This window comes from Hemiscyllium ocellatum, chromosome 24, assembly GCF_020745735.1.
Source record: "Hemiscyllium ocellatum isolate sHemOce1 chromosome 24, sHemOce1.pat.X.cur, whole genome shotgun sequence".
NCBI lineage: Eukaryota > Metazoa > Chordata > Chondrichthyes > Orectolobiformes > Hemiscylliidae > Hemiscyllium > Hemiscyllium ocellatum.
Window position 1 is genome coordinate 49785428 of NC_083424.1, and position 26903 is coordinate 49812330.

Consider the following 26903-nt stretch of genomic DNA (forward strand, 5'->3'; position numbering starts at 1 on the left):
ATCTGTTTATCAATTACAATTCACAAGTCGGGAGTGTGACGGAATAGTCACCACATGCCTGGATGGATGCAGCTCTAATAACACTGAAGAAACTGGAAACCATCCAGAACAAAGCAGCCTTCTTAACTGGCACCAAATTCAAAAGCATTCATTCCCTCCACCACCAAATCTCAGTAGCAAAAGTGTGTATTATCGATAAGATGCACTATAGAAACCCAACAAAAGCACTTTCACAGCACCTTCCAAACACAGGACTACTTCCTTTTAAAAAGGACAAGGGCAGTACATATAAGGGAACACCACGACCTGCAAGTTCCCCTCCAAGCTAATCACAATTCTAACTTGGAAAAATATCACTGTTCTTTCACTGTCGTCAGGTCAAAATCCTGGAATCCACTCACCACACCACAACCACCCAAGACAGGGTCAAATCACAGCACATAGACCACAATGGTTCATGAAGGCAGCTCACCACCTCTCAAGAGAAAATGAGAGATGAGCAATAAATGCTGGCCAGACAGCTATGCCCACGTCCCATGAATGATTTTCTTTTTACAAAAACTCTTGCCTGGATGAGGAAATACTGGTTTGAAAGGATAGCAAGCAGGGATCACATTTAACCTGGAAGAAGTTTACAATTTGTTTGCAAATGCTCTCAAGGTATATGTGAGTTGTCACTCACAATACTCGGCAGACAGCAGAACTGGGTGATTAGATCTTGAAAACATTGTGGAGAAAGGTTGTGCAAATATTTTTTTCTCTTCATGAATAAGCCCTCTACCATAAACAAGAATACATCAGCATTAGGTGGAGCAGGGACAATGTGGATCCAGGACCATCTGACATTGGCAACTGGTCAATTAGATTGCTATAACTAATGAATATCTACTAAATAATCTGTGCAGTACACAAAATGGCAGGAGAAGTTGCTTTGACCATAAGACATTTTTTTGAATGCCAATTACTGACAAACTTACACTCATGAAAATCATTCAACCAAAGGGTTAGTCCGAAATGGTGGATCTGGACTGGTCGGATTGATTCAAATAGTCAATGAAAAGGAAAAGAAAATCACATCAGTTAAAGATAGTGAATTAAGACACAACAAAGGTAGTTAACGTCTTGCATAGGGCTGTCAGTTGCTATTTGATTCAGAATTATAGATTGTAAACAAAGTATGAGCTTTTAAAAATGAAATGTCTGGTTAAGAGCCTGAAGGAAAACAGCACGAACCCACGATGGGATGGTTATGATGGTGCATCCTATGTAAATGAGAGGAGCCGCCAGTTTCTGTGATTAACATAAACAGTGTGGCCTGTTGGAATTATCATAAGATTCAATGAAACAATCTCGGACTGAGATGTCATGTACTACACCTGAGGAGTGTGGAAGGGTCTTCATTACATTATTCCATCATACCCAGACTGTGATGACAATTTGCCAGATTGGGGAGGTCTCTGGAATATAAGGCTGATGAACTACCATGGAAAACAAGAGGCTGGACAGCCTCTGAGGGAGTTGTTTTAGCTGTAAGGACAGGCGATGTGCAATGATACATGTAACATTTAAGAAGCGTGATACCACTCAGAACGAAGCAGCCTGTTTGATTGTCCTTACATCTGCAAACACTGACTTCCACTAACAGGGACTCTCAGTAGCACCCGTGCGCGCTATCTACAAAATACTAGAGAAATTCACCAACCTCTTTCGACAGCAGGACAAGGGCAACATATGCACGGGAAAATCGTTATCTACAAATCTTGCTCACCGCGCACCCCCCCCCCCCCCCCCCCCCACCCACACACACACACACACACACACAACACACACACACACACACCATCCAGACTTGGAAATATATTGCCATTCTTTCAGTGATGCTGGATAAAAATCCTGGAAGCCTTCATCACAACGTTGGTCCACAGCAGTTGAATAATGTCGTCCACATCATCTTCTCAAAGGCAACTAGAGATAGGTAATAAAAGCTGGCCTAGATACCAAAGCCTACAAACCCAGATTTGTTTTCCCCTCACATGAATTAAGTAATTTGCCCCCAAGCAATACGGCATTAGTATTGGGCATAGGAGCGAAAATGTGCTGGCTGCATTTCTGAAGGAATAATGAGGTATCTTACTCCGTCAATCAAACCTGGGTCACCAGGGAAATGGAATTCATTCTGCCCTATTTTGTGATACATCGGCCCTGATGAGACGTACAATGAGCAATCGTCTCGCTATATGAACAGCACTGGGATGGATATCAGCGTGAATCTCCCCACTGTAGCTGAGACAACTGTGTGTAACTTGTTGTTATCACAATTAGGGATTCCTGGATATAAAAAATACATCTTGGTCCCAGCCCTCTGTCACCCGCCTGGTGAAAATAAGCCCCGGTTTAAGCCTCGGACCGTGAGCAAACTCCTGTCCTTCCCATTGACATATTCATCTACAACGATTTACACTGAAGATGATCCCAGTCCCTCTAAATGTTGGCACACTCAAAACAGCGATTATTTTAGCTGTTCAATCTTGAAATTTGTCTCCGTTATTTGTTTAATGGCTTGGATTTTTTTTCTCTAGTCTGGTTTCGCCTTCTTTGCCCAACTTGTGCGCACTTTCACTTTCGTTATTCTTTTTTGAATTAGTTACCTTCAGAGCCGTAATATCTGTTTATTCAAAGACTCATGCATTGCTCCACTACTCTATGGCTTTCCTCTCCGTTTGTCAATTGCTTGGTGTTCCCTTGCTGAATGCTAAAATCATCGGACGTTGTACCCTATGAGAGACATTAGACGTCTTTTTTATGTATGCATACATAGATTCACACACACACAATCACCTTCGGTCTTACACATGATATCCCTATCTCTCTCTCTCTCTCTCTCTCTCTAGCACGCGCCCGCGCGAGCATGCACACACACACACACACCATGCGGGACAGTATGTTTCTTCTGACCGTTGAGCACTTTGCACCATGTACTTTCAGGAATCTTTAAGTGCTGAAGTGAAAATGGATTTGACCCATTTTGATAGAAATGAAAGACAATGAAATGAATGCTGCCTTTGACGTTCGATCAATTGTTTTATTGAACTGCTGTGTTGGAATAGATCCACAATGCTTCATTATTTAAGACACAATCACATTGTTCCTGTCTTTTATTCAGATGTGTAGTGATGTAAGCTAATAATCATGTTTGTAAAATCCAATTACTTTTACACACGGACGTTTTCAGCACGATGAGCTTTTTTTAGAAATACAAATTAACCAGAGTACAAATAATTTCTACCGTATTGTTACATGGGAGGTCTGAACAGGAAAAAACAAGCTTTCTCAATTGAGACAAGTACAGTTTCCGAAATCACATACAGCTCGATCTCGAGATACTTGTCTGAAACGGAGTTGCCTGAGTCTCATGTTTAACCCCACAAGAGTAAAGATCGTGTGAGTTCCACTCTGAGGCTGACAGGGTCAGATAGCTGCTCACACTGAACGTACTGTCCGTCTCCTGCTGGATCCGACTGGTCTCCACACCGTTCCCCTTGACACTGCCATCTACCGTCCACTCAATCTCCACAGCGCCCGGGTTAAAACCGCTCACCAAACACACCAGGGTCGCCGTGTTCTTTTCTGTGATTTGAAGCGATGAAGGCGGAAGGAGGGATACCGATGGTTTCCGCGGACCTGTTTAAAATAAATTGGGTTCATGTGAGTTCAGAGATGAAGTTTTCTAAACAGGATATTTCTTCCAAGATATTACAACTTAAATTACGTCAATCATGGACTATACTAAATAATTCACGTCGTTTTGCCTGAATTTTAATGTACTATTTAATGATTGAAGGACTGAATATAAGACGTTTTGGTTTTGGTGTGACGAAATAAAATTTGGCATTCAATCTCGGATTGGAGTGTGGAAATGGGTCTGACTACGTTTACAGAGACAGCTTCATATGCTGTCTGACCTGCTGTGCTTTTCCAGCACCACACTCTCGGCTCTAATCTCCAGCATCTGCAGTCCTCACTTTCGCCTTACAGAGAAAATAAATCTATTCTATTTCATAACGGCATCCCTTGAAAAACAGAAGGAACACTTTAGCACACCTACTGATGACACTGCCATTGAGATATCAAGCTTCCGCCAACTATTGGAAATAGCATTGATAGTATGAAAGCATTAACATATCTTAAAGTTGTTTTGATCTGCTAACGTGAAGAAATTGTAATCAGCTTTATTACAAGTGGTCCGATCAGCTATTGCAAATGCAAAGCAGTTGAGTAATAGTCAACTCTCATCTATTCTTGATATTCAATGACATTTCTATCGCATTATACCTTCACTATCAATATTTGATGGTTATCATTGCCCAGAAACAGATCTATTGCAGCCATATACTTAAAATGGTTACAAGAAAAGGGCAGTGGCAGGAAACCTGTGATGAATAACGCACGTCCTGATTCCTCCAAGTCTGGTCGCCATTCAAATGCAGTTTCCACCGCACTCTCCAAGCTAGGAATCTTCCCAGACAAAACAATCTATTTGACTGGCGCCCCATCGACCAGATAAAACATGATACCATGTACAAGATGTATTGCCACAACTCATCAAGGCTCTGACAAATAGATGTTCTCAATCCGAAATCTCTACTAACTGGATGGATGTGAAAAGCAGATGCATGGGGATATCATCACCTGCAAGTTCTCCTACAAAACATACCCCATCCTGTGCTGGAAATATATCACCGTTAATTCACTATAACCATTTTAAACTCTGGGTAAACCTTCTCATTTTACACCAGCTCTTCCACACTCCATCCCCCCCCCCCCCCCACCCCATTCCTCCATCGTACACACATACTGTGAAAGAATGGGGTGCATAAGAAGTCAGCAGAAATACCAACGGAACAGTGTAAACAAACTGACTGCCGATTAGCAATTGTTTTACTTTGTCACCAAGCTCAAAATCTCACCAATGCACATTCATGCTGCTTGATTTGGAGATTTATATACCTGGATCTCCTTGAACATGGGTTACCTCGCAGAGATATTATGAAAAGTTAAGTCTATTATTTCAATCAATTAAATATTCCCAATTCCACTAATGCAGCATAGATTTTGATTCGGATTCGGCTTTCTCTGCTCAGTGACCTCGAAATCACAAGCATCTAAGATCCGACTCCAATAGGCGAAAGAATTGGAAATCTCGAGTGGAGTGCATATTCTTATTGCACTTGACCATCTGACAGTATCAATAATCGGAGTAAAATGAGATGACCGCGCTCCTGACCTCATGCTCACAATATTCTCAGTTTAACAAGGCTGCGCACTGATTCAGGGTTTCACCAGATTTTATTGATTACAATTTATTCCATTATATGCTCCCAATTTATTGCCATCTCGCATACGCTTCTTCAGAGAAGCATTCATGCTTATTTGTGGATCATTTTGAGAATTCAGATGCGCCGTCAATGCGCAACAACTTTTGAATTCACTCTCCATTAGCATTCGGACAACTTTGTAGCTAAAAGCTGCTATATTCAATGTAACTGTAATAGCAGCTAAGAACATTAATGAAATCAAGAACACAAAACGGTGAAGCCTAAAGGTGCCTGTCCTGAACAACTGTCACTGGACATCTCTGCAGATGTTTCCAGATTTGTTGGTTTACTCCAGCAATTTCTGTTCCTGTTTCAGAATTCCAGTGCTCGCAGTTCTGTCTTTATTTAAGGCTCAAGTTACCACCATTTTGGACTTTCCATTACTCTTCATGTTCTGACAAGGGAGTTTAGGTGGGGTCACCTTTCTCGGCACGGTGGCACAGTGGTTAGCATTGCTGCCTCACAGCGCAAGAGACTCGGGTTCAATTCCCTGTGTGGAGTTTGTACATTCTCCCCGTGTCTGCGTGGGGATGCTCCGGTTTCCTCCCACAGTCCAAAAATATGCAGGTCAGGTGAATTAACCATGCTAAATTGCCCGTAGTGTAAGGCGCAGGTCGTAAATGTAGTTGAATGGGTCTGGGTGGTTGCGCTTCGGTAGATCGGTGTGGACTTGTTGGGCCGAAGGGCCTGATTCCACACTGTCAGTAATCTAATCTAATCTCGTATCGCTCATCTATTCAAGCACGTGGCGCTGGGCACCATTATTTACGTGTGAAAATCGCTACTAAGTCTTTTTGATAAAATATTAAAGAGACGGGATAAAACATTATTGAGCTCGATCTCCTCACTGCCCGAGGGCCCACTATCGGTCCACTGCCCGGCGACAATCGGAAACAGAAATCAAGAGTCCTAAATCTGTCATTAAAATAACAAGGAATATGGATTGTGGGCATCTAAAGCAATAAAAGAGAAATTTCTGGAGAAACTCAGCAGGTCCGGTAGCATCTGTGGAGAGAAAGCAGAGTTAACGTCAAGTTCTGAGGAAGAGTGACCGGACTCGAAACGTCAACTCTGTTTTCACTCCACAGGGAATGCCAGACCTGCTGAATTTCTCGAGTAATTTCTATGTTTGTCACTTGGACATGTCCCCGTCCTCTGGCACAGAGACTCTGGCGTCAGTTGTTATTGAGGTTGCGGTTAAGCAGCACATCCCTGGACTCACTCAGCAGAAAACCTTCACAAACCTGCGAGACTGTTCTTAACCAGTTAACGGGGTAACTCTAGATCATTTGGAATTAATTTATATTCCATTGTGAACAGCATGTTACAATTACTGCTAAATAAAATATATACCGTACTTTATTCTTCAACTGAATCAAATGTTGAATTCTATAGGAAAAGAGGTTTTACTCACTGCCCATCCTCAGCTTGGTGCCTGTGCCGAAGTAGTAAATGCTGCTGCTCCATATGGCACAGTAATAGTCCGCGACGTCTCCCGATTCAACGTTACTGATACTTAACGTTCCTGTGTTGCCGGAGACAGAGCCTGAAAACCGGTCTGGAACACCTGAGGCTCTGTTCGTGCTGCTGCTAGCCGAGTGATAAAGCAGATACCGAGGAGCATTTCCAGATTTCTGCTGATACCAACGAATGGTAGCGCCTCCTAAGGTGACACCTGACAAGGTGCAACTAATCTGGACGGTCTCTCCGGGTGAAGTCGATTTTGAAAGCGGTTGATTTACCGTAATCTCTGCGCTCGAAACTGGAGGGGAAAAAAACATCGAAATTCTTACTGCTGTATACTTTGATCAATTATTGAAACTGTTGAATATATACACACTGGAAAGATCACCCCAAATAATCTTCACAAAATGGATTTCACAGTAATTCTAATATGAGAACACCCACCTGCAACGCAGAAAGAGAACACAACAACACGTGCCCAGTCAGACATGGTGAAAAGTTTGACGAGGTTGAGATGCACTGAGAGCTGTTTAACCAGATGGATTCAGTATCTGAAAGGTTCACTCTTTTAATAAGACCTGACACCAAGAGGGTGTTGCCCTCTGCTGTTATGCAAATTAATATTTTCGTCTCAACCAATCAATCTCTGAAACCCAAAGACAATCTCAAAATCTCTTCAGTGAACAGCAAATACAAGGAAAGTTATGGAAAAGCGAGATGCAGCGGATGCGGAAATTGCAAGAGTAAAAAGAAAATATCTGTCTATATCAGTGCAGGAAATATCGTGGAGCGAGAAATTGGATCCACGTTTCCTTTTGTGACCTTTCTATTGACGCTCAACTTACCAAAAACCTTACCACGCGCCCAGCGTGTGTTCTGTACATTCTATATTGCTAAATTGAATGGGAATACTCGGAACAAGCAACAACAATAGATGTCACAAACAGATGTAACATTTCGAGTTCAGAGACTGCTTCATTTCCAGAGAACGTGACACGTTGCCTCTGTTTTTGTTGCTGCCAGACCTGATGTGCTTCTTCAGTACTGTCTGTGTTTGTTTATGATTTCCAACATCCAAGGAATTTTGTGCTGAAGCTTGCATCGCCTCTTTGGCACATAGACTCAACACCCAAATGTCGAGGTGATGAGGATCCAGTCCTCCCAGTATTGGCTCCAACTCCATAAACGGGACAATTGGTCACTGGGATGGACAGCTATACTCAAGCACAGCATTTCCTGAACTGATATGGCCAGAATTTTCTGTTTATTCTCTGCATTTTAACATCCTCTCCATATTGATTTTGCAATACTTTCGTTTTCTATCACCTTCCTTGCAGTTACTGCTCGTTGAAGGAATTTTGAGATTGCATTTAGGTTTCACAGACTGAGTGGCTGAGTTGAAAACATCCATTAATTTTTATTTTAAATTATGGGCCAAAGTCAGGAATATGGGGCAGGCCCACAGATCAACGATATGTCATTAAATTTCGCAACAGGGTTGAAATGATGAATGATCTATTCCAGTTCCGAAGTTACACAGTTTCTCCATTGAACGGTCATGACACCAAGGAACGTTGTGAAAAGAAAACAGACAAATATGTCACAAATGGATTAAGGAACGGGCACGAACATCCAATGGAAATGAAAAACCGAGATGCGGACGTTTTGTGTAACTCACGCGATTTCCGCTGTAGTTAGAATGGTTAATGAAATCCCAATAATGTCTCACACACTCAGGATGTTAAGAACAAATCTTTGGATTTGTGACTTAATAGATGATACGTCAGTAACGGAGTAGATGGTGGGTTCTTGCATCCAAAAGGAGCCCGTGAATGAGTATGGAATTAAACTGTACAAGTTTTCTTCAGTTTCTGATGAAAGACCACGACAACAAAAGATTGCCTCTTTCTTTCCACAAGAATCTGCGATGCAAGTTGAGCATTCCCAGAATTTTCCTGTTTTTATTCTGAAGGTTAAATTAATTAAACCTAAGATTCGAGTGTTTTGCAATCTTATCTTTTTATGTTTGATTCAAGATATGTTGTTGTAAATAGTTGTAGAAATGTATGGAGCCGCCTTCTATTAAAATAAAATAATGTAAGAAGTAAAACATGCTTTTGCCAATAGTTTTGTAAACTGAGTGAACTTTCAAGTGAACAACGTGTTTTGTACGCATTTGTATTTATTGGAGGATTTCACTTGATATTATGACACAATTCCGTACATAAAATATTTTCTAAGATTTCAAGTAGTGACTTATAAGGGCAGTCCGTTGGCTAACCTACTACGTCAAAATCTGAGCTTTGATTTCTTTGCCTCCTGTAGTAGCGTCACTTAACTTTTGGCCTAGCGCACACAGCAGGACGAGCTGATCCCTTTGTTGGTTCTTCCTTTATCATCAATATCTGAGATTATAACTCAGGTAAAGCTGTTGCACCACATTACAACGATCTTAGCTCCGCGCTCAAGGGAGTGCTTGAGGATATTCTCAAAATTGACCAAACACATGAAGCTGTTTTTCAGTCGCCTACCGATCCTTGTAAGATGGGCCTGATATTAAACTTTTCCGCTTCAAGTTATTGATTCAAACAGAATCCAGCTAGGCATAAACATTCTCGTGGCCCTCCCGAAATATGATGTTGGGGAGCCAGATTTTGGTCTGTGGTGGACAAAGTTAAAAATCACACTACACCAGGTTATAGTCCAACAGGTCTATTTGGAAGCGCGAGCTTTCGGAGCCCTGCTCGTTCATCAGGTAACAGCACTCTGACAACTAGTGCTTTCAAATAGTCCTTTTGGACTAGAACCTGGTGTTGTATGAGTTTTAACTTTGCCTCCCTAAATATGCATAGATTGGAAATAAGTTGTTTGGGCCTGATTCAGTGCTGGGACCTCGGTGATTTATACAACACATTAATGGCATAATTCAAGTGAAAATAACAACGTATCGAAGTTGGCTGATAATGCAAAGCCAAATGGGAATGCAGAGTGCAAGGCGGCGGAGGACACAAACAGGCTGAAAATTCATAAAGAGGGATTGATTGAATCCTAAATAAGCTCAACTTGGACAAACGTGAAGTATTCACTTGGCAGAACAAATAACAAAGCGGAATATTTATAACCTCTATGAAAAGTCGAAATATTAATGCCCATAACATTTTCAGTATATGAGTACAGAGACAAGTACAACAATTTGTAAAAGAAGGGTTGGGAGAGTAAGAATAAGTCAATCTCGCTCTAATTGTATAAGAGTAGCCTTTGGGTATGGAAAAAGGTTGTTGGGTGATACAGTGCGTAGTTTCGGTTTCATATTTAAAGAAGGACATCCTTGCATTGCAGCTGCTACAGGGAAGCGTCATGTGATAATTTCCTGCAGACACAGGGTTGTGAGGCTGAGTGAATTGCGTCCGTATCTTTTTGAGGTTCTCTGGGATGAAAATCTATTTCATTGAAACTTAGTGCATTCTGAGGTAACTTGAGCTGCTCAACATTGAAAAGACGAAGTCCTGTAGTTTTCAGTCCGAATCAGACATCATAGTCTCACTTCAAAATGAAATAAGTGACTTTATCTTGTCATCAAACTCTCCTTGTAAAACCATGAAAATTAAACCACTGCAAAGCATTTGCAAAGAAATTGTGCTGATTTAGAGTCATAGAGCCATCGAGATGTACAAGACGGAAACACACTCTTCGGGTCAACTCATCCATGCCGATCAGGTACCCTTACCTAATCTAGTCCCATTTGCCAGCACTTGGCCCATATCCTCAAAACCCTTTCTATTCATATACGCATCCAGATGCCTTTTAATTGTACCAGCTTCCACCACTTCTGCTGGCAGCTCATTCCACACACGCACCACTCTCTGCCTGAAAATGTTGCCCCTTCGGTCCTTTTCATATATTTCGCCTCTCACCCTAAAGCTTTGCCCTCCAGTTCTGGACGTTTACCACTTCACTGATTACTTGCATGTTACTATAGAATTGTGGGACAAGTAACAATGACCGTAATTTATGGGGAAAGAACCAATAGGCATGATCTGACCTCGCAATAAACTGCAAATAAAGAAGGCAATCGGAAGGTGGAGGGGGAAATCTTGCTGCCAGTGCCTGGGCTTTTAAAACAATGAGGGCGGGGTGAGCGGATGTGAGGGATGTAAAGACCTGAAGTCTGTTTGCATCTTTCTCGCATCCATGACCTGCCCTCTCCAGCCCCACAGGGCATGTTGAGCAGCAGATAATTCGGCGCTGAGTTGCTGCACGGCTAAGTTGCAGCTGCTGTCAGTTCAGTGACTCTCTCATGAACGCATTCGAAACTGGCTGGCAGAGCAGACACAGCCACTTGTGACTGTCTAAGCTGAACGCAACGTTCTGATGGCTTGCACCACAACAGTGTTTGCAGAGGCATCACTGTCTGTTATGGACAGCCTCGATGAACCCACTTTTACTGTACCCATGACATGAGCTTCACCCATGACACCTTGCTCAGTGTGACAGAGTCATGGAGATGGAGAGGCAGGGTTTCCGTGATCACAGACTCTCCCTTCTTCAAAGTGCACGGGTTTGCGGGTGATCGTCAGTGTTACCGCACCGCCAGCTCTGCCCACGCATGTAGAGTGCGCCCCCTGCTGCTCCGTTTCATGATGCCTTTCTTCCTCCCTCAAAACAGTTTCCGTATCACATTTGTGGAAAACCCACGGTTCTGTTCCTGGAACAACGTTCCATTGTAGACACTAAGCAGCTGCCGCTGCTGAATTACTGCCGTCACCAGTTGACGTGCTCGTTGACCCTGTGGATTGCTCAGAGGAAAGCATTTATAATTATTAAATACAACTAATTATTTATTATTTCAGCTCGTGACGTCCTCCTTGTATATAGAGTCACAACGTCATACAGATCGGAAACAGATCCTTCGGCGCAAACAGTCCATGCCGAATATAACCCCAAACAAAATTCTCCGTACCTGCCTACACTTGACCTATATACCTCCGAACATTTCCTATTTGTTTACTTATGCAAATGTCTTTTGTATGTTCTAACTGCATTAACATCCACCACATCCTCTGGAAGTTCATTCCACACACGAACACACTGTGCAAGAAAGTTAGTCCTCAGTTCTTTTCAAATCTTTCTCTGCTCAAAGTTTGCCCCAGTCTTGAAATTCGTCGCCCGACGAAAAAAGTCACATGCCATTCATCTTTGCTATATCCCTCGTGATTTCATAAACCTCTATTAGGTCACCCCCTAACCTCCTACGCTCCAGTGAGAAAAGTCACAATCCCTCCAGCCTGGCAACATCCTGGTAAATCTCTTCTGAACCCTCTCCAGCTTAATGATATCATACGTATTACTGGGCGATCAGAACTGGACCCAATACTCAAGAAAAGGCCTCACCAACCTACTGTACATCTTCAACATGATGTCTGAGCTCCTGTAATCAAAGTACTGAACACTGAAGGCAAACGTCCTAAACGCGTTCTTAACCACCCCGTCTGCATGTGACGCACACTTCAAACAATTATATGCCTGATTCCCTGGTCTCTCTGTTCTACAACAATTCCCTCGGCTCTATCTTTAATTGGATAAGTCCTGCCCTTGCTAATTTTATCAAAACGCAATACCTCACATTTATCCAAAATAGAATATCCTCAGCCCATTAAACCAAGAGCTTTGACGAAGAGTCAGTTAGACTCGAGACGTCAGCTCTTTTCTCTCCTTACAGATGCTGCCAGACCTGCTGAGATTTTCCAGCATTTTCTCTTTTGGTGGGCAGGTGAGACTAGTTTACTTTGGGAGCATGGTCAGCATAGAGTGGTTGGAACAAAAGGTCTGTGTCCTTGCTGTTGGACTGTAACGGTTTACTGCATGTGATTTGTTCGAGGTTTTGATTGAATCTTATCAGATCGAGCGGATCGGTTGAAGAGACAGATAGAAGCAATGAGGAATTTGCAACAGCAACAGTATGTGATGGATGGCAGTTATAGGAAGGGGAGAAAGTCTCAGATACAGTCACATAGATGGGTTAACTCCAGGAAGGGTGAGAGAGGTCAGCACCTAGGGTCATTTCTGGATATACCCATTTCAAACAGGACGTTGTTTTGGAGAATGTAGGGGGTGGTGGATTCTCAGGGGAACGTAGCACGAACAGCCAAGTTTCTGGTATTGAGACTGGCTCTAATGCAACGAGGGTATGTCGGCTTCCAAGAGATCAATTGTGTTAGGGGATTCTGTAGTCAGAGGTACAGACAGACGTTTCTGTGGCCAGCAGAGAAAAAGCAGAATGGTGTGTTGTTTCCCTGGTGCCAGGATCAGGGATGTCTCAGAGAGGGTGAAGAATGTTCTCAAGGGGGAGAGGTGCCAGCAGGAGGTCATTGTCCACATTGGAACCAATGACATTGGAAGGGAAAAGGTTGAGATTCTGAAGGGAGATTACAGAGAGTTAGGCAGAAATTTAAAAAGGAGGTCCTCAAGGGTAGTAATATCTGGATTAGTCCCAGTGCTACGAGCTAGTGAGGGCAGGAATAGGAGGATAGAGCAGATGAATGCATGGCTGAGGAGCTGGTGTATGGGTGAAGGATTTACATTTTTGGATCATTGGAATCTCTTTTAGCATAGAAGTGACCTGTACAAGAAGGACGGATTCACCTAAATTGGAAGGGGCCTAATATACTGGCAGGGGCATTTGCTAGAACTGCTTGGGAGGATTTAAACTAGTAAGGTGGGGGGGGTGGGGGAGGGGTGTTGGGGACCCAGGGAGATAGTGAGGAAAGAGATCGAACTGAGACGGGTACAGCTGAGAACAGAAGTGAGTCAAACAGTCAGGGCAGGCAGGGAGAAGGTAGGACTAATAAATTAAACTGCATTTATTTCAATGGAAGGGGCCTAACAGGGAAGGCAGATGAACTCAGGGCATGGTTAGGAACGTGGGGCTGGGATATCATAGCAATTACGGGAATATGGCTCAGGGATGGGCAGGACTGGTAGCTTAATGTTCCAGGATACAAATGCTACAGGAAGGATAGAAAGGGAGGCAAGAGAGGAGTGGGAGTGGCATTTTTGATAAGGGATAGCATTACAGCTGTGCTGAGGGAGGATATTCCTCGAAATACATCCAGGGAAGTTATTTGGGTGGAACTGAGAAATACGAAAGGGATGATCACCTTATTGGGATTGTATTCTCGATTCCCCCGCCCCCCCCCCCCCCCCACCCACCCCCATAGTCAGAGGTAAATTGAGAAACAAACTTGTAAGGAGATCTCAGCTATCCGTAAGAATAATAGGGTAGTTATGGTAGGGGATTTTAACTTTCCATACATCGACTGGGACTGCCATAGTGTTAAAGGTTTAGATGGAGAGGAATTTAAGTGTGTACAAGACAATTTTCTGATTCAGTATGTGGATATACCTATGAGAGAAGGTGCAAAACTGGACCTACTCTTGGGAAATAAGGCAGGGCAGGTGACTGAGGTGTCAGTGGGGGAGCACTTTGGGGCCAGCGACTATAATTCTATTCGTTTTAAAATAGTGATGGAAAAGGATAGGCCAGATCTAAAAGTTGAAGTTCTAAATTGGAGAAAGGCCAATTTTGAGGGTATTAGGCAAGAACATTCGAAAGCTGATTGGAGGCAGATGTTCGCAGGTAAATGGATGACTGGAAAATGGGAAGCCTTCAGAAATGAGATAACAAGAATCCAGAGAAAGTATATTCCTGTCAGGGTGAAAGGGGAGGCTGGTAGGTATAGGGAATGCTGGATGACTAAAGAAATTGAGGGTTTGGTTGAGAAAAAGAAGGAAGCATTTGGAAGGTATAGACACGATAGAGATCGAGTGAATCCTTAGAAGAGTATAAAGAAAGTAGGAGTATGCTTAAGAGGGAAATCAGGACAGTAAAACGGGGACATGAGATAGCTTTGGCAAATAGAATTAAGGAGAATCCAAAGGGGTTTTACAAATATATTAAGGACAAAAGGGTAACTAGGGAGAGAATAGGGCCCCTCAAAGATCAGCAAGGCGGCCTTTGTGTGGAGCCACAGAAAATGGGGGAGGTACTAAATGAATATTTTGCATCAGTATTTACTGTGGAAAAGGATATAGAAGATATAGACTGTAGGGAAATAGATGGTGACATCTTGCAAAATGTCCAGATTACGGAGGAGGAAGTGCTGGATGTCTTGAAACGGTTAAAAGTGGATAAATTCCCAGAACCTGATCAGGTGTACGGAGAGCTCTGTAGGAAGCTAGAGAAGTGGTTGCTGGGCCTCTTGATGAGACATTTTTATCATTGATAGTCACAGGTGAGTGCCAGAAGACTGGAGGTTGGCTCACGTGGTGCGACTGTTTAAGAACGGTGGTAAAGACAAGCCAGGGAACTATAGACCGGTGAGCCTGACCTCGGTGGTGGGCAAGTTGTTGGAGGGAATCCTGAGGGACAGGATATACATGTATTTAGAAAGGCAAGGACTGATTAGGGATAATCATCATGGCTTTGTGCGTGTGAAATCATGTCTCAGAAACTTGATTGAGTTTTTTGAAGAAGTAACAAAGAAGATTGATGAGGGCAGAGCAGTAGATGTGATCTATGTGGACTTCAGTAAGGCGTTTGACAAGATTCCCCATGGGAGACTGATTAGCAAGTTTAGATCTTATGGAATATAGGGAGAACTAGCCATTTGGATGCAGAACTGGCTGAAAGGTAGAAGACAGAGGGTGGGGGTGGAGGGTTGTTTTTCAGACTGGAGGCCTGTGACCAATGGAGTGTCACAAGGATCGGTGCTGGGCCCTCTATTTTTTGTCATTTACATAAATGATTTGGATGCGAGCATAAGAGGTACAGTTAGTAAGTTTGCAGATTACACCAAAATTGGAGGTGTAGTGGACAGCGAAGAGGGTAACGTCAGATTACAACAGGATTAGATTAGATTAGATTACTTACAGTGTGGAAACAGGCCCTTCGGCCCAACAAGTCCACACCGACCCGCCGAAGCGCAACCCACCCGTACCCCTACATATACCCCTTACCTAACACTACGGGCAATTTAGCATGGCCAATTCACCTGACCCGCACATCTTTGGACTGTGGGAGGAAACCGGAGCACCCGGAGGAAACCCACACAGACACGGGGAGAACATGCAAACTCCACACAGTCAGTCGCCTGAGGCGGGAATTGAACCCAGGTCCCTGGTGCTGTGAGGCAGCAGTGCTAACCACTGTGCCACCGTGCCACCCTATGACCAGATGGACCAATGGGCTGACAAGTGGCAGATGAGTTTAATTCAGATAAATACAAAGTGCTGCATTTTGGGAAAGCAAATCTTAGCAGGACTTACATATTTAATGGTAAGGTCCTAGGGAGTGTTGCTGAACAAAGGGACCTTGGAGTGCAGGTTCATAGCTCCTTGAAAGTGGAGTCACAGGTAGATAGGATAGTGAAGAAGGCGTTTGGTCTGCTTTCCTTATTGGTCAGAGTATTGAGTACAGGAGTTGGGAGGTCATGTTGTGGCTGTACAGGACATTGGTTAGGCCACTGTTGGAATATTGGGTGCAATTTTGGTCTCCTTCCTATCGGAAAGATGTTGTGAAACTTGAAAGGGTTCAGAAAAGGATGTTGCTGGGGTTGGAGGATCTGAGCTACAGGGAGAGGCTGAACAGACTGGGGCTGTTTTCCCTGGAGTATCGGAGGCTGCAGGGTGACCTTTTAGAGGTTTACAAAATTATGAGGGGCATGGATAGGATAAATAGGCAAAGTCTTTTCCATGATAACAGGGAGTCCAGAACTAGAGGGCATAGGTTTAGGGTGAGGGGGAAAGATATAAAACAGACCTAAGGGGCAACTTTCTCACGCAGAGGGTGGTGCGTGTATGGAATGAGCTGCCAGAGGATGTGGTGGAGGCTGGTACAATTGCAACATTTAAGAGGCATTTGGATGGGTATATGAATATGGTGCTGGCAGGTGGGACTAGACTGGTTTGGGGTATCTGGTCGACTTGGATGGATTGCATTGAAGAGTCTGTTTCCATGCTGTACATCTCTATGACTCCATGACTCTGTAACTGATGAAGATTTAGGGTGTTGGTTTGCTCGCTGAGCTGTTGGCTTGGTATCCAGACGTTTCATTACCTGGCTAGGTAACATCATCAGTGGTCACCTCCATGTGAAGCGAAGCTGTTGTCTCCTGCTTTCTATTTATATGCTTCCCCTGGATGGGGTTCCTGAGGTTTGTAGTGATGTCATTTCCTGTTCGTTTTCTGAGGGATTGATAGATGCTATCTATATCAATGTGTTTGTTTATGGCGTTGTGGTTGGAGTGCCAGGCCTCTAGGAATGAAGATTTCTTTGTAGTCTTAGATAACTTTCTTCATTGTCCACTCTACTGCCACTTTTGACGTCATCTGCAAACTTACTAATCATGCCTTCTATATCCTCATTTAATTCATTCATATAAGTGAGAAACACAAGTGAATCCAGAACCAAACCCTGCAAAACACAGCTGGTAACAGGTCTCCATCCTTAAAAACAATACTGAACTACTACTCTGTGGTTCCTCCTGTACAGCTAACTTTGTATCCATTTGGCAAGCTCACCCTCAATCCCATGTGATCTTACTTAATTCATGAGTCTACGCTGTGGAACATTGTCAAAGGTTTTGAAAAGTCCAAGTAAAGATCCTAACATTAGATGGAGCACTGTTTGGTAGTCCCCAAAACCGCCAACTTGCCCTGTTAGGTGAGCAAATTTCAGAACATTTCCCATCTCTGAAGTGGGACTTGATTTTAAAACAAGGAAAACTAAATGGGAATCTGGTCGGGATGTGCGGGGCTGTGGCTTCAGTATCTCTGCATTGAGAATTCACACCTCCATCTGGGTGAATGCACTCAAGCAAAGGGCACGCTGTAAGCTAAAGCTCTGCTGTTTGTTTTCTGGGTAAAAACAATCACTGCAGATGCTGGAAACCAGATTCTGGATCAGTGGTGCTGGAAAAGCACAGCAGTTCAGGCAGCATCCAACAAGCAGCTTTTCTGGTCAGACAGTAATAGAAACCCTGCAGGAATATCTGCGGTAACCCTTCAGATGAAATCACTGGTCCAATTAAAGATGAATTGATCTGAAGCTCCCGGACTTGGAGGGATGAGCGGTTCAATTTCTCAATGAAATTTAAATGTCACAAATCCCATGTCAGCCCGCCATAACCGCCAATCAATTGGGAGGAAGGGAGATGCACGTTTGGAATGGGTGAGCTTTTCATTGAAGGAGACTAAGAGGCAGGCATGAGGTGAGAGGGAAAAAACGTTTGAGACACCACCCACACCCTCCAACTCCTCCAAGACTTCCGTTTCCCTGGCTGACAATGCCTCGTCTTCACCATGGATATCCAATCCCTCTACACCTCCATCCGCCATGATCAGGGCCTCCAAGCCCTCCGTTTTTTTCTCTCCAGACGTCTCCAACAGTACCCTTCCACCGACAGTCTCATTCGTTTGGCTGAACTGGTGCTCATCCTTAACAATTTCTCTTTTGAATCCTCCCACTTCCTCCAGACCAAACGGGTAGCCGTGGGCACATGTATGGGCCCCAGCTATGCCTGTCTCTTTGTTGGCTACGTAGAACAGTTGATCTTCTGTAATTACACCGGCACCACTCCCCACCTCTTCCTCCGCTACATTGATGACTGCATTGGTGCCACCTCGTGCTCCCGCGAGGAGGTTGAGCAATTCATCAACTTCACTAACACATTCCACCCCGACCTTAAATTTACCTGGACCATCTCTGACACCTCCCTCCCCTTCCTGGACCTCTCCATCTCCATTAATGTTGACCGACTTGACACTGACATTTTTTACAAACCCACTGATTCCCACAGCTACTTGGATTACACCTCTTCCCACTCTATCTCTTGCAAAAATGCCATCCCGTATTCCCAATTCCTCCACCCCCGCTGTATCTGCTCCCAAGAGGACCAGTTCCACCATAGAACACACCAGGTGGCCTCCTTCTTTAGAGATCACAATTTCCCTTCCCATGTGGTTAAAGATGCCCTCCAACGCATCTCGTCCACATCCCGCACCTCCGCCCTCAGACCACACCCCTCCAACCGTAACAAGGACAGAACGCCCCGGTGCTCACCTTCCACCCTTCCAACCTTCGTATAAATCAAATCATCTGCTGACATTTCCGCCACCTCCAAAAAAACCCCACCAGGCATATATTTCCCTCCCCACCCCTTTCCGCCTTCCGCAAAGACCGTTCTCTCCGTGACTACCTCGTCAGGTCCATGCCCCCTACGACCCACCCTCCCGTCCTGGCACTTTCCCCTGCCACCGCAGGAACTGTAAAACCTGTGCCCATGCCTCCTCCCTCACCTCTATCCAAGGCCTTAAAGGTGCCTTCCACATCCATCAAAGTTTTACCTGCATAGCCACTAATATCATTTATTGTATCCGTTGCTCCCGATGCAGTCTCCTCTACATTGGGGAGACTGGGCGCCTCCTAGCAGACCGCTTTAGGGAACATCTCCGAGATACCCGCACCAATCAACCACACCACCCCATGGCCCAACATTTCAACTCCCCCTCCCACTCTGCCGAGGACATGGAGGTCCTGGGCCTCCTTCACCGCCATTCCCTCACCACCAGACACCTGAACGAAGAACGCCTCACCTTCCGCCTCGGAACACTTCCACCCAGGGCATCAATGTGGACTTCAACAGCTTCCTCATTTCCCCTTCCCCCATCTCATCCTAGTTTCAAACTTCCAGCTCAGCACTGTCACCATGACTTGTCCGGACTGGTACAACCTACCTATCTTCTTTTCCACCTATCCACTCCACCCTCTCCTCCCTGACCTATCATCTTCCTCTCCCCCCCACTCCTCTCCTCCCTGACGTATCACCTTCCTCTCCTCCCCCACTCACCCATTGTACTCTATGCTACACTCTCCCCACCCCATCCCCCACTAGCTTATCTCTCCATGCTTCCAACTCACTGCCTTTATTTCTGATGAAGGGCCTTTGCCCGAAACGTCGATTTCGCTGCTCGTTGGATGCTGCCTGAACTGCTGTGCACTTCCAGCACCATTGATCCAGAATCAGGTGAGAGGGAGGCATATACGGCCCTAGCCCTGCCCTAAACAAGAGCTGGGGGACCCTGTCCTGTTGTACCTGAGACAGCAGGCGGACAGTTATAGGGGCTGGCATATATCCATCCTGCCCTCTGCACCGGGGAACTCAAGCATCAGTTCTTTGACTGGCAGCTTGAACACTGAGCACTGCTGCTGTGCTGCTATATGTGAGAAAGAGTCAGATGGAGAAATCTGTCCAACATGTAGTTCTGTGGAGGGAGAGAGAATTTGCGATCACATCTCTCTCTCTCACCCTGGGGATTACAGGGCACCTGGGAGAGACAAGGGGTCAGAACAGGGGGCCAGTGCTTCAGGGTACTGCAGAGAGAAGGGCTGGAGGAGACAAGGATAGATTCCAATCTGCAACTCACTCCAGGGTATCTCTTATTCTATACATAAACCGCCCAAAACTCTCGATTAGATTCTAGTCTGTAATTCACTCACTGCAGGGCACGTTATTTGATATATAAATCAGCTGAACCTCTCACAAAGATTCCAGTCTGTAACTCCGTCCCTGGTACCTGTTATTCTATATACAGATCTCCTGAATCCCTGCAGTTAGATTCCAGTCTGTAACTCCCTCCCAGTTATCTGTTATTCTGTACATAAATCACCCTGAATGGCTTGAATATATTCCGGACTGTAACTGATTCCTGGGTATCTGTTATTATATATGTGAGTCATCTGAACACCACGATTTGATTCCAACCTAAAACTCGCTCCCAGGTCTCTGTTATTCTAAACATAAACAATCTGAACTCCTCAATTAGATTCCAGGTTCTAACTCACTCCTGAATATCTGTTATTCAATGCATACAAATGTATTCCAATTGTTTGAGTGAGATTCAGTGCAGGATAGATAAAGGGGAAACAGTGGATGAAATATATTTGGATTTTCAAAAGCTTTTGAATAAGCAACCACACATAAGGATACTTTATAAAATGAGAGCCTGTTTTGATGGGGTTGTACATTGGCATGGGCAGAGGAGTGGCCAACTACTAGAAGGCAGACATTCAAAATAAGACATGATTGTTAGATATGGATAGGTTAGTGAGTCGTAACAAAAACTTTGTAGATGGAATGTAATGTGGGGAAATATGAGGCAATGCACTTTGGCAGGAAGAATGGAGGAATGAATATTATTGTAATTGGGAAAGACTATTAGAAAGCTACAACACAATGGAATTTGGAGCTAGCATTGAAGTTCAACAAGTCATAGCAAGGACAAATGGAAGGTTAGCATTGATTGAAAAGGGAATGGTATGGAAGGTTTAATTTATAAAGAAAGGTTGCGTAGGCTGGGATGTTTTTCACTGGAGTGTAGAAGGTTGAGGGATGTCCGTATAGGGGTTTGCAAAATGATGAGAGGTATAGATAGGGTTAATGGTGGGTGTCAATTCTATAGGATGGGGGATTTCAAGACTAGGACCATGTCTTCAGAATCCTTAAGGGGGAGGGTGTGCAGCCAGAAGTCGTGGTGCACATTGGCACCAACGACATAGGTAGGAAGAGAGTTGGGGAGGTCATTCAGGAGCTCAGGGAGTTAGGCTGGAAGCTAAAAGCTAGGATGGACAGCGTCATCATCTCTGGGTTGTTGCCAGTGCCACGTGACAGTGAGGCAAGGAATAGGGAGAGAGTGTAGTTGAACACGTGGCTGCAAGGATGGTGGAGGAGGGAGGCCTTTAGGTATTTGGACAATTGGACTGCATTCTGGGGAAGGTGGGACCTGTACAAGCAGGACAGGTTGCATCTGAACCAGAAGGGCAACAATATCCTGGGAGGTAGGTTTGCTAGCACTCTTCGGGGGGGGGTTAAACTAATTTGGCAGGGGGATGGGATCTTGACTTGTAGTCCAGCAAGTAGGTTAGCTGCTTTTCAGGATGTCCAAGAATGTAGAGAGGCTGTGGAGAAGGTAGCACTGACAGGGAATACTTGTGGACACAGAGATGTGTTCAAGTGTGTATACTTTAATGCAAGGAGTATCAGAAATAAGGTGGGTGAACTTAAGGCATGGATCAGTACTTGGGACTATGAAGTTGTGGCCATCACGGAAATGTGGATAGAAGAGGGACAGGAATGGTTCTTGGAGGTTCCTGGTTACAGATGTTTCAGTAAGATTAGGGAGGGTGGTAAAAAAAAAAGGAGTGGGTGTGGCATTGCTAATTAGAAATGGTATAATGTCTCCAGAAAGGCAGTTCGAGGGGGATCTGCCTTTGGAGATAGGAGAAATAGGAAAGGAGCAGTCACCTTGTTGGGTGTTTACTATAGGCCCCATAATAGCAGCAGAGATGTGGAGAAACAGATTGGGAAACAGATTTTGGAAAGGTGCAGAAGCCACAGGGTAGTAGTCATGGGCGATTTCAACTTCCCAAATATTAATTGGAAGCTCTTTTAGATCAAGTAGATTGGGACGGTGCGGTGTTTGTGCAGTGTGTCCAGGAAGCTTTTCTAACTCAGTATGTAAATTGTCCAACCAGAGGGGAGGCCATATTGGATTTGGTACTTGGCAACGAACCAAGACAAGTGATGGGCTTGTTAGTGGGTGAACATTTTGGTGATGGTGACCACAATTCTGTGACTTTCATCTTGGTTATGGAGAGAGATAGGTGCGTGCAACAGGGTAGGTTTTACAATTGGGGAAAGAGTAAATACGATGCTGCAAGACAGGATCTGAGGAGCATAAGTTGGGAGCATAGGCTGTCAGGGAAGGATGTCGTTGAAATGTGGAACTTTTTCAAGGAACAGATACGACATGTCCTTGATATGTATATACCTGTCAGGCAGGAAAGAGACGGTCGTGTGAGCGAACCTTGGTTGACGAGGGAGGTTGAACGTCTAGTAAAGAGGAAGAAGGAGGCTTACATAAGGTTGAGGAAACAAGTTTCAGACAGAACGTTGGAGGGATACAGGATAGCCAGGAGGGAGCTGAAGAAAGGGATTAGGAGAGCTAAAGAGGGCATTAAAAATCTTTGGCGGCTAGGATCAAGGATAACCCCAAGGCCTTTTATGCATATGTGAGAAACGTGAGAATGACGAGAACGAGGGTAGGTCCGATCAAGGACAGTAGTGGGAGACTGTGTACTGAGTCGGAAGAGATAGGAGAGGTCTTGAACGAGTACCTTTCTTCAATTTCTCTTACAAATGAGAGGGACTGTATTGTTGAAGAGGAGAGTATGAAACGGACTGATAAGCTAGAGGAGATACTTGTTAGGAAGGAAGATGTGTTGGGCATTTTGAAAAACTTGAGGATAGACAAGTGCCCCGGGCCTGACGGGATATATCCTAGATTATGTTGGAAGCAAGAGAGGAAATTGCAGAGCCGTTGGCAATGATCTTTTTGTCTTCACAGGGGACTGGAGAGTGGACAATGTTGTGCCCCTGTTCAAAAAAGGGAATAGGGATAACCCCAGGAATTACAGGCCAGTTAGTCTCACTTCGGTGGTAGGCAATGTAATGGAATGGGTACTGAGGGATAGGATTTTTGAGTATCTGGAAAGACACTGCTTGATTAGGGACAGCCAGCACGGATTTGTGAGGGGCAGGTCTTGCCTTACAAGTCTTATTGAATTCTTTGAGGAAGTGACCAAGCATGTGGATGAGGGTAGAGCAGTGGATGCAGTGTACATGGATTTTAGTAAGGCATTTGATAAGGTTCCCCATGGTTAGCTTATGCGGAAAGTCAGGAGGCATGGAATAGTGGGAAATTTGGCCAGTTGGATAGAGAACTGGCTAACCGGACGAAGTCAGAGAGTGGTGGTAGATGGTAAATATTCAGCCTGGAGCCAAGTTACAAGTGGAGTTCCACAGGGATCAGTTCTGGGTCCTCTGCTGTTTGTAATTTTTTTAATGATTTGGAAGAGGGAGTCGAAGGGTGTTGTCGGATGCAAAGGGACTTAGAAATTATGCAGAGCTGGGCTGAGGAGTGGCAGATGGAGTTCACATGCCTCATCTGTCAAGTGTGAGGTTGTCTATTTTGGAAGGACAAATAAGAATGCAGAATGCAAGGCTAACGGTAGGGTTCTTAGTAAGGTGGAGGAGCAGAGAGATCTTGGGGTCTCTGTTCATAGATCTTTGAAAGTTGCCACTCAGGTGGATAGAGCTTGTAAGAAGATCTATGGTATATTAGCGTTCATTAGCAGAGGGATTGAATTCAAGAGTCGTGAGGTGATGTTGCAGCTGTACAGGACCTTGGTAAGGCCACATTTGACGTACTGTGTGCAGTTCTGGTCGCCTCACTTTAGGAAAGATGTGAAAGATTTGGAGAGGGTGCAGAGGAGATTTACCAGGATGTTGCCTGGAATGGAGAATATGTCTTACGAGGATAGGTTGAGAGTGCTAGGCCTTTTCTCATTGGAACGGCGATGGATGAGGGGTGACTTGATAGAGGTTTATAAGATGATCAGGGAATAGATAGAGTAGACAGTCATAGACTTTTTCCTTGGGTACAACAGTGTGTTACAAGGGGACATAAATTTAAGGTGAAGGGTGAAAGGTATAGGGGGGTGTCAGGGGTAGGTTCTTTACCCAGGGGGTGGTGGGGGCATGGAATGCGCTGCCTGTGGGAGTGGCAGAGTCAGAATCATTGGTGACCATTAAGTGGCAATTGGATAGGTACATGGATAGGTGCTTAAGCTAGGACAAATGTTCGGCACAAAATCGTGTACCAAAGGGCCTGTTCTGTGCTGTATAGTTCTATGTTCTAGGAGATGTATTTTTAAGGTGAGAGGAGAACGAGAGGAGAGGGGAGTAGGGATAACACTAGTAACTATAGGCCGGTGAGTCTTACCTCTGTTGTGGGCAAAGTCTTAGAGAGAATTGTAAGGGATAGGATTAATGAGCATCTGGATAGGAATAATGTGATCAAGGATAGTCAGCATGGTTTGTGAAGGGCAGGTCGTGCCTCACAAACCTTATTGAATTCTTTGAGAAGGTGACTAAGGAGGTGGACGAGGGTAAAGCGGTAGATGTGGTGTATATGGATTTTAGTAAGGCATTTGAAAAGGTACCTCATGGTAGGCTACTGCAAAAAATACGGAGGTATGGCATTGAGGGTGAGTTGGAGATTTGGATTAGGAATTGGCTGGCTGGAAGAAGACAGAGGGTAGTAGTTGATGGTAAAGGTTCATCTTGGAGTGCAGTTACCAGCGGTATTCCGCAAGGATCTGTTTTGGGACCATTGCTGTTTGTCATTTTTATAAATGACCTGGAGGAGGAGCTAGAAGGTTGGGTAAGCATGTTTGTGGATGATACGAAAGTAGGTAAAGTTGTTGATAGTGAGGAAGGATGTGGCAGGTTACAGCGGGATATAGATAAGCTTCAGAGCTGGGCAGAAAGGTGGCAAATGGAGTTCAATGTAACTAAGTGTGAAGTGATTCACTTTGGTAAGAGTAACAAGAAGATGGAGTACTGGGCTAATGGTCGGATACTTAGTAGTATGGATGAGCAGAGGGATCTTGGTGTCCATATATACAGATCTCTGAAAGTTGCCACACAGGTAAATAGTGCTGTGAAGAAGACATATGGCGTACTGGCTTTTATTGGTAGAGGAATTGAGTTCCCGAGTCCTGAGGTTATGTTGCAGTTGTATAAGACTCTGGTGCGGCCGCATCTGGAGTATTGTGTGCAGTTTTGGTCGCCATACTATAGGAAGGATGTGGAGGCACTGGAACGGGTGCAAAGGAGGTTTACCAGGATGCTGCCTGGTATGGTAGGAAGATCGTATGAGGAAAAGCTGAAGCGCTTGGGGCTGTTTTCATTGGAGAAAAGAAGGTTTAGGGTTGACTTGATAGAGGTGTACAAGATGATTAGGGGTTTAGATAGGGTTGACCATGAGAACCTTTTTCCACGTATGGAGTCGGATATTACGAGGGGGCATCGCTTTAAATTAAGGGGTGGTAGGTATAGGACTGGTGTTAGGGGTAGATTTTTTACTCAGCGAGTCGTGAGTTCATGGAATGCCCTGCCAGTAACAGTGGTGGACTCTCCCTCTTTATGGGCATTTAAAAGGGCAGTGGATAGGCATATGGAGGAAAGTGGGCTAATGTAGGTTAGGTGGGTTTGCATCGGCGCAACATCGAGGGCCGAAGGGCCTGTACTGCACTGTATTTTTCTATGTTCTATGTTTTGAAAAATACATGAGGAGCATTTTTTTACACAGAGAGTGGTTCACGTGTGGAATGAACTTCCAGAGGAAGCAGTAGATGTGGGTCCATTTAAAAGACATTTGGATAAGTTCATGAAAAGGAAAGATTTGGAGGGATATGGACCAGGAGTAGGCAGGTGGGACTAGTTGAGTTTGGGATTATGGTTGGCATGGACTAGTTGGACTGAAGGGTCTGTTTCCATGCTGTATGACTCTGTGATTCTGGTATTTCATTTCAGTTTCCAAAGGAAGTGAACACGATTGGACAATGCAGGGTTCTGAGAATGGGGTAGAACAAATATTGCCACTCGGTTGCTGATGACCAATCACCAAACTGATCTGTTTTAAACGCCTGGATTCACTTCTGAGCTTCTAAAGAAAAGCCAGCATTCATCACAAACTTCACCCTGTCACCCTCAAAAGACCTCTTACAATGTGGCGATCCTGGTTCTACCGAATTAAACGCTACCACACATCAAAGAACACTCAACAGACATTTTGCGCCACTTCCCCTCCAAAGAAAAAAGAGTGAAGATTAAAATTTTGATGACTACGCATCTTGCCATTTACTGCATTTCATACAATCACTCGTGCTATTAAATCAAAAACAAATTGAAAGGTTCCTTCTGATGGGTGAACTTCACAGATAGCAAGGTTAGCATCATGTTTGAGATGGATCTTTTTATAAATGAGGTACCATTACCTGAACCTTTAAACTCTCAACTCTTAAGTATGGAATATTAGAATCATAAAGTACAGAAAATACCATTTGACCCATCGAATTTCTAGTATCTCTAGCGCGAGGGTCGT

The 26903-nt window shown here is 44.3% G+C and overlaps 1 protein-coding gene across 1 annotated transcript; it reads right to left on the reverse strand.

Annotated features, from left to right (window-relative positions):
- Window positions 1-3358: 3358 nt before the first annotated feature.
- On the reverse strand, window positions 3359-7361 carry LOC132827408 (immunoglobulin lambda-1 light chain-like). Its single transcript, XM_060844076.1, has 3 exons — window positions 7284-7361; window positions 6790-7137; window positions 3359-3681 (listed from the first exon to the last, which is right to left on the reverse strand). The coding sequence occupies exons 1-3, from the start codon at window positions 7327-7329 to the stop codon at window positions 3359-3361; spliced, it is 717 nt and encodes a 238-aa protein (XP_060700059.1). The 5' UTR covers window positions 7330-7361.
- Between the last annotated feature and the right edge of the window lie 19542 nt (window positions 7362-26903).

Bases quoted from the DNA above. Each gene is read 5' to 3' on its own strand.
- LOC132827408 (XM_060844076.1), bottom strand. From the start codon at position 7,329: ATGTCTGACTGGGCACGTGTTGTTGTGTTCTCTTTCTGCGTTGCAG. The intron at 7,138-7,283 runs GTGGGTGTTCTC...TTTCCCCTCCAG, and splicing joins GTTCTCTTTCTGCGTTGCAG to TTTCGAGCGCAGAGATTACG. The intron at 3,682-6,789 runs GTGAGTAAAACC...TATTTTAAACAG, and splicing joins CACCAAGCTGAGGATGGGCA to GTCCGCGGAAACCATCGGTA.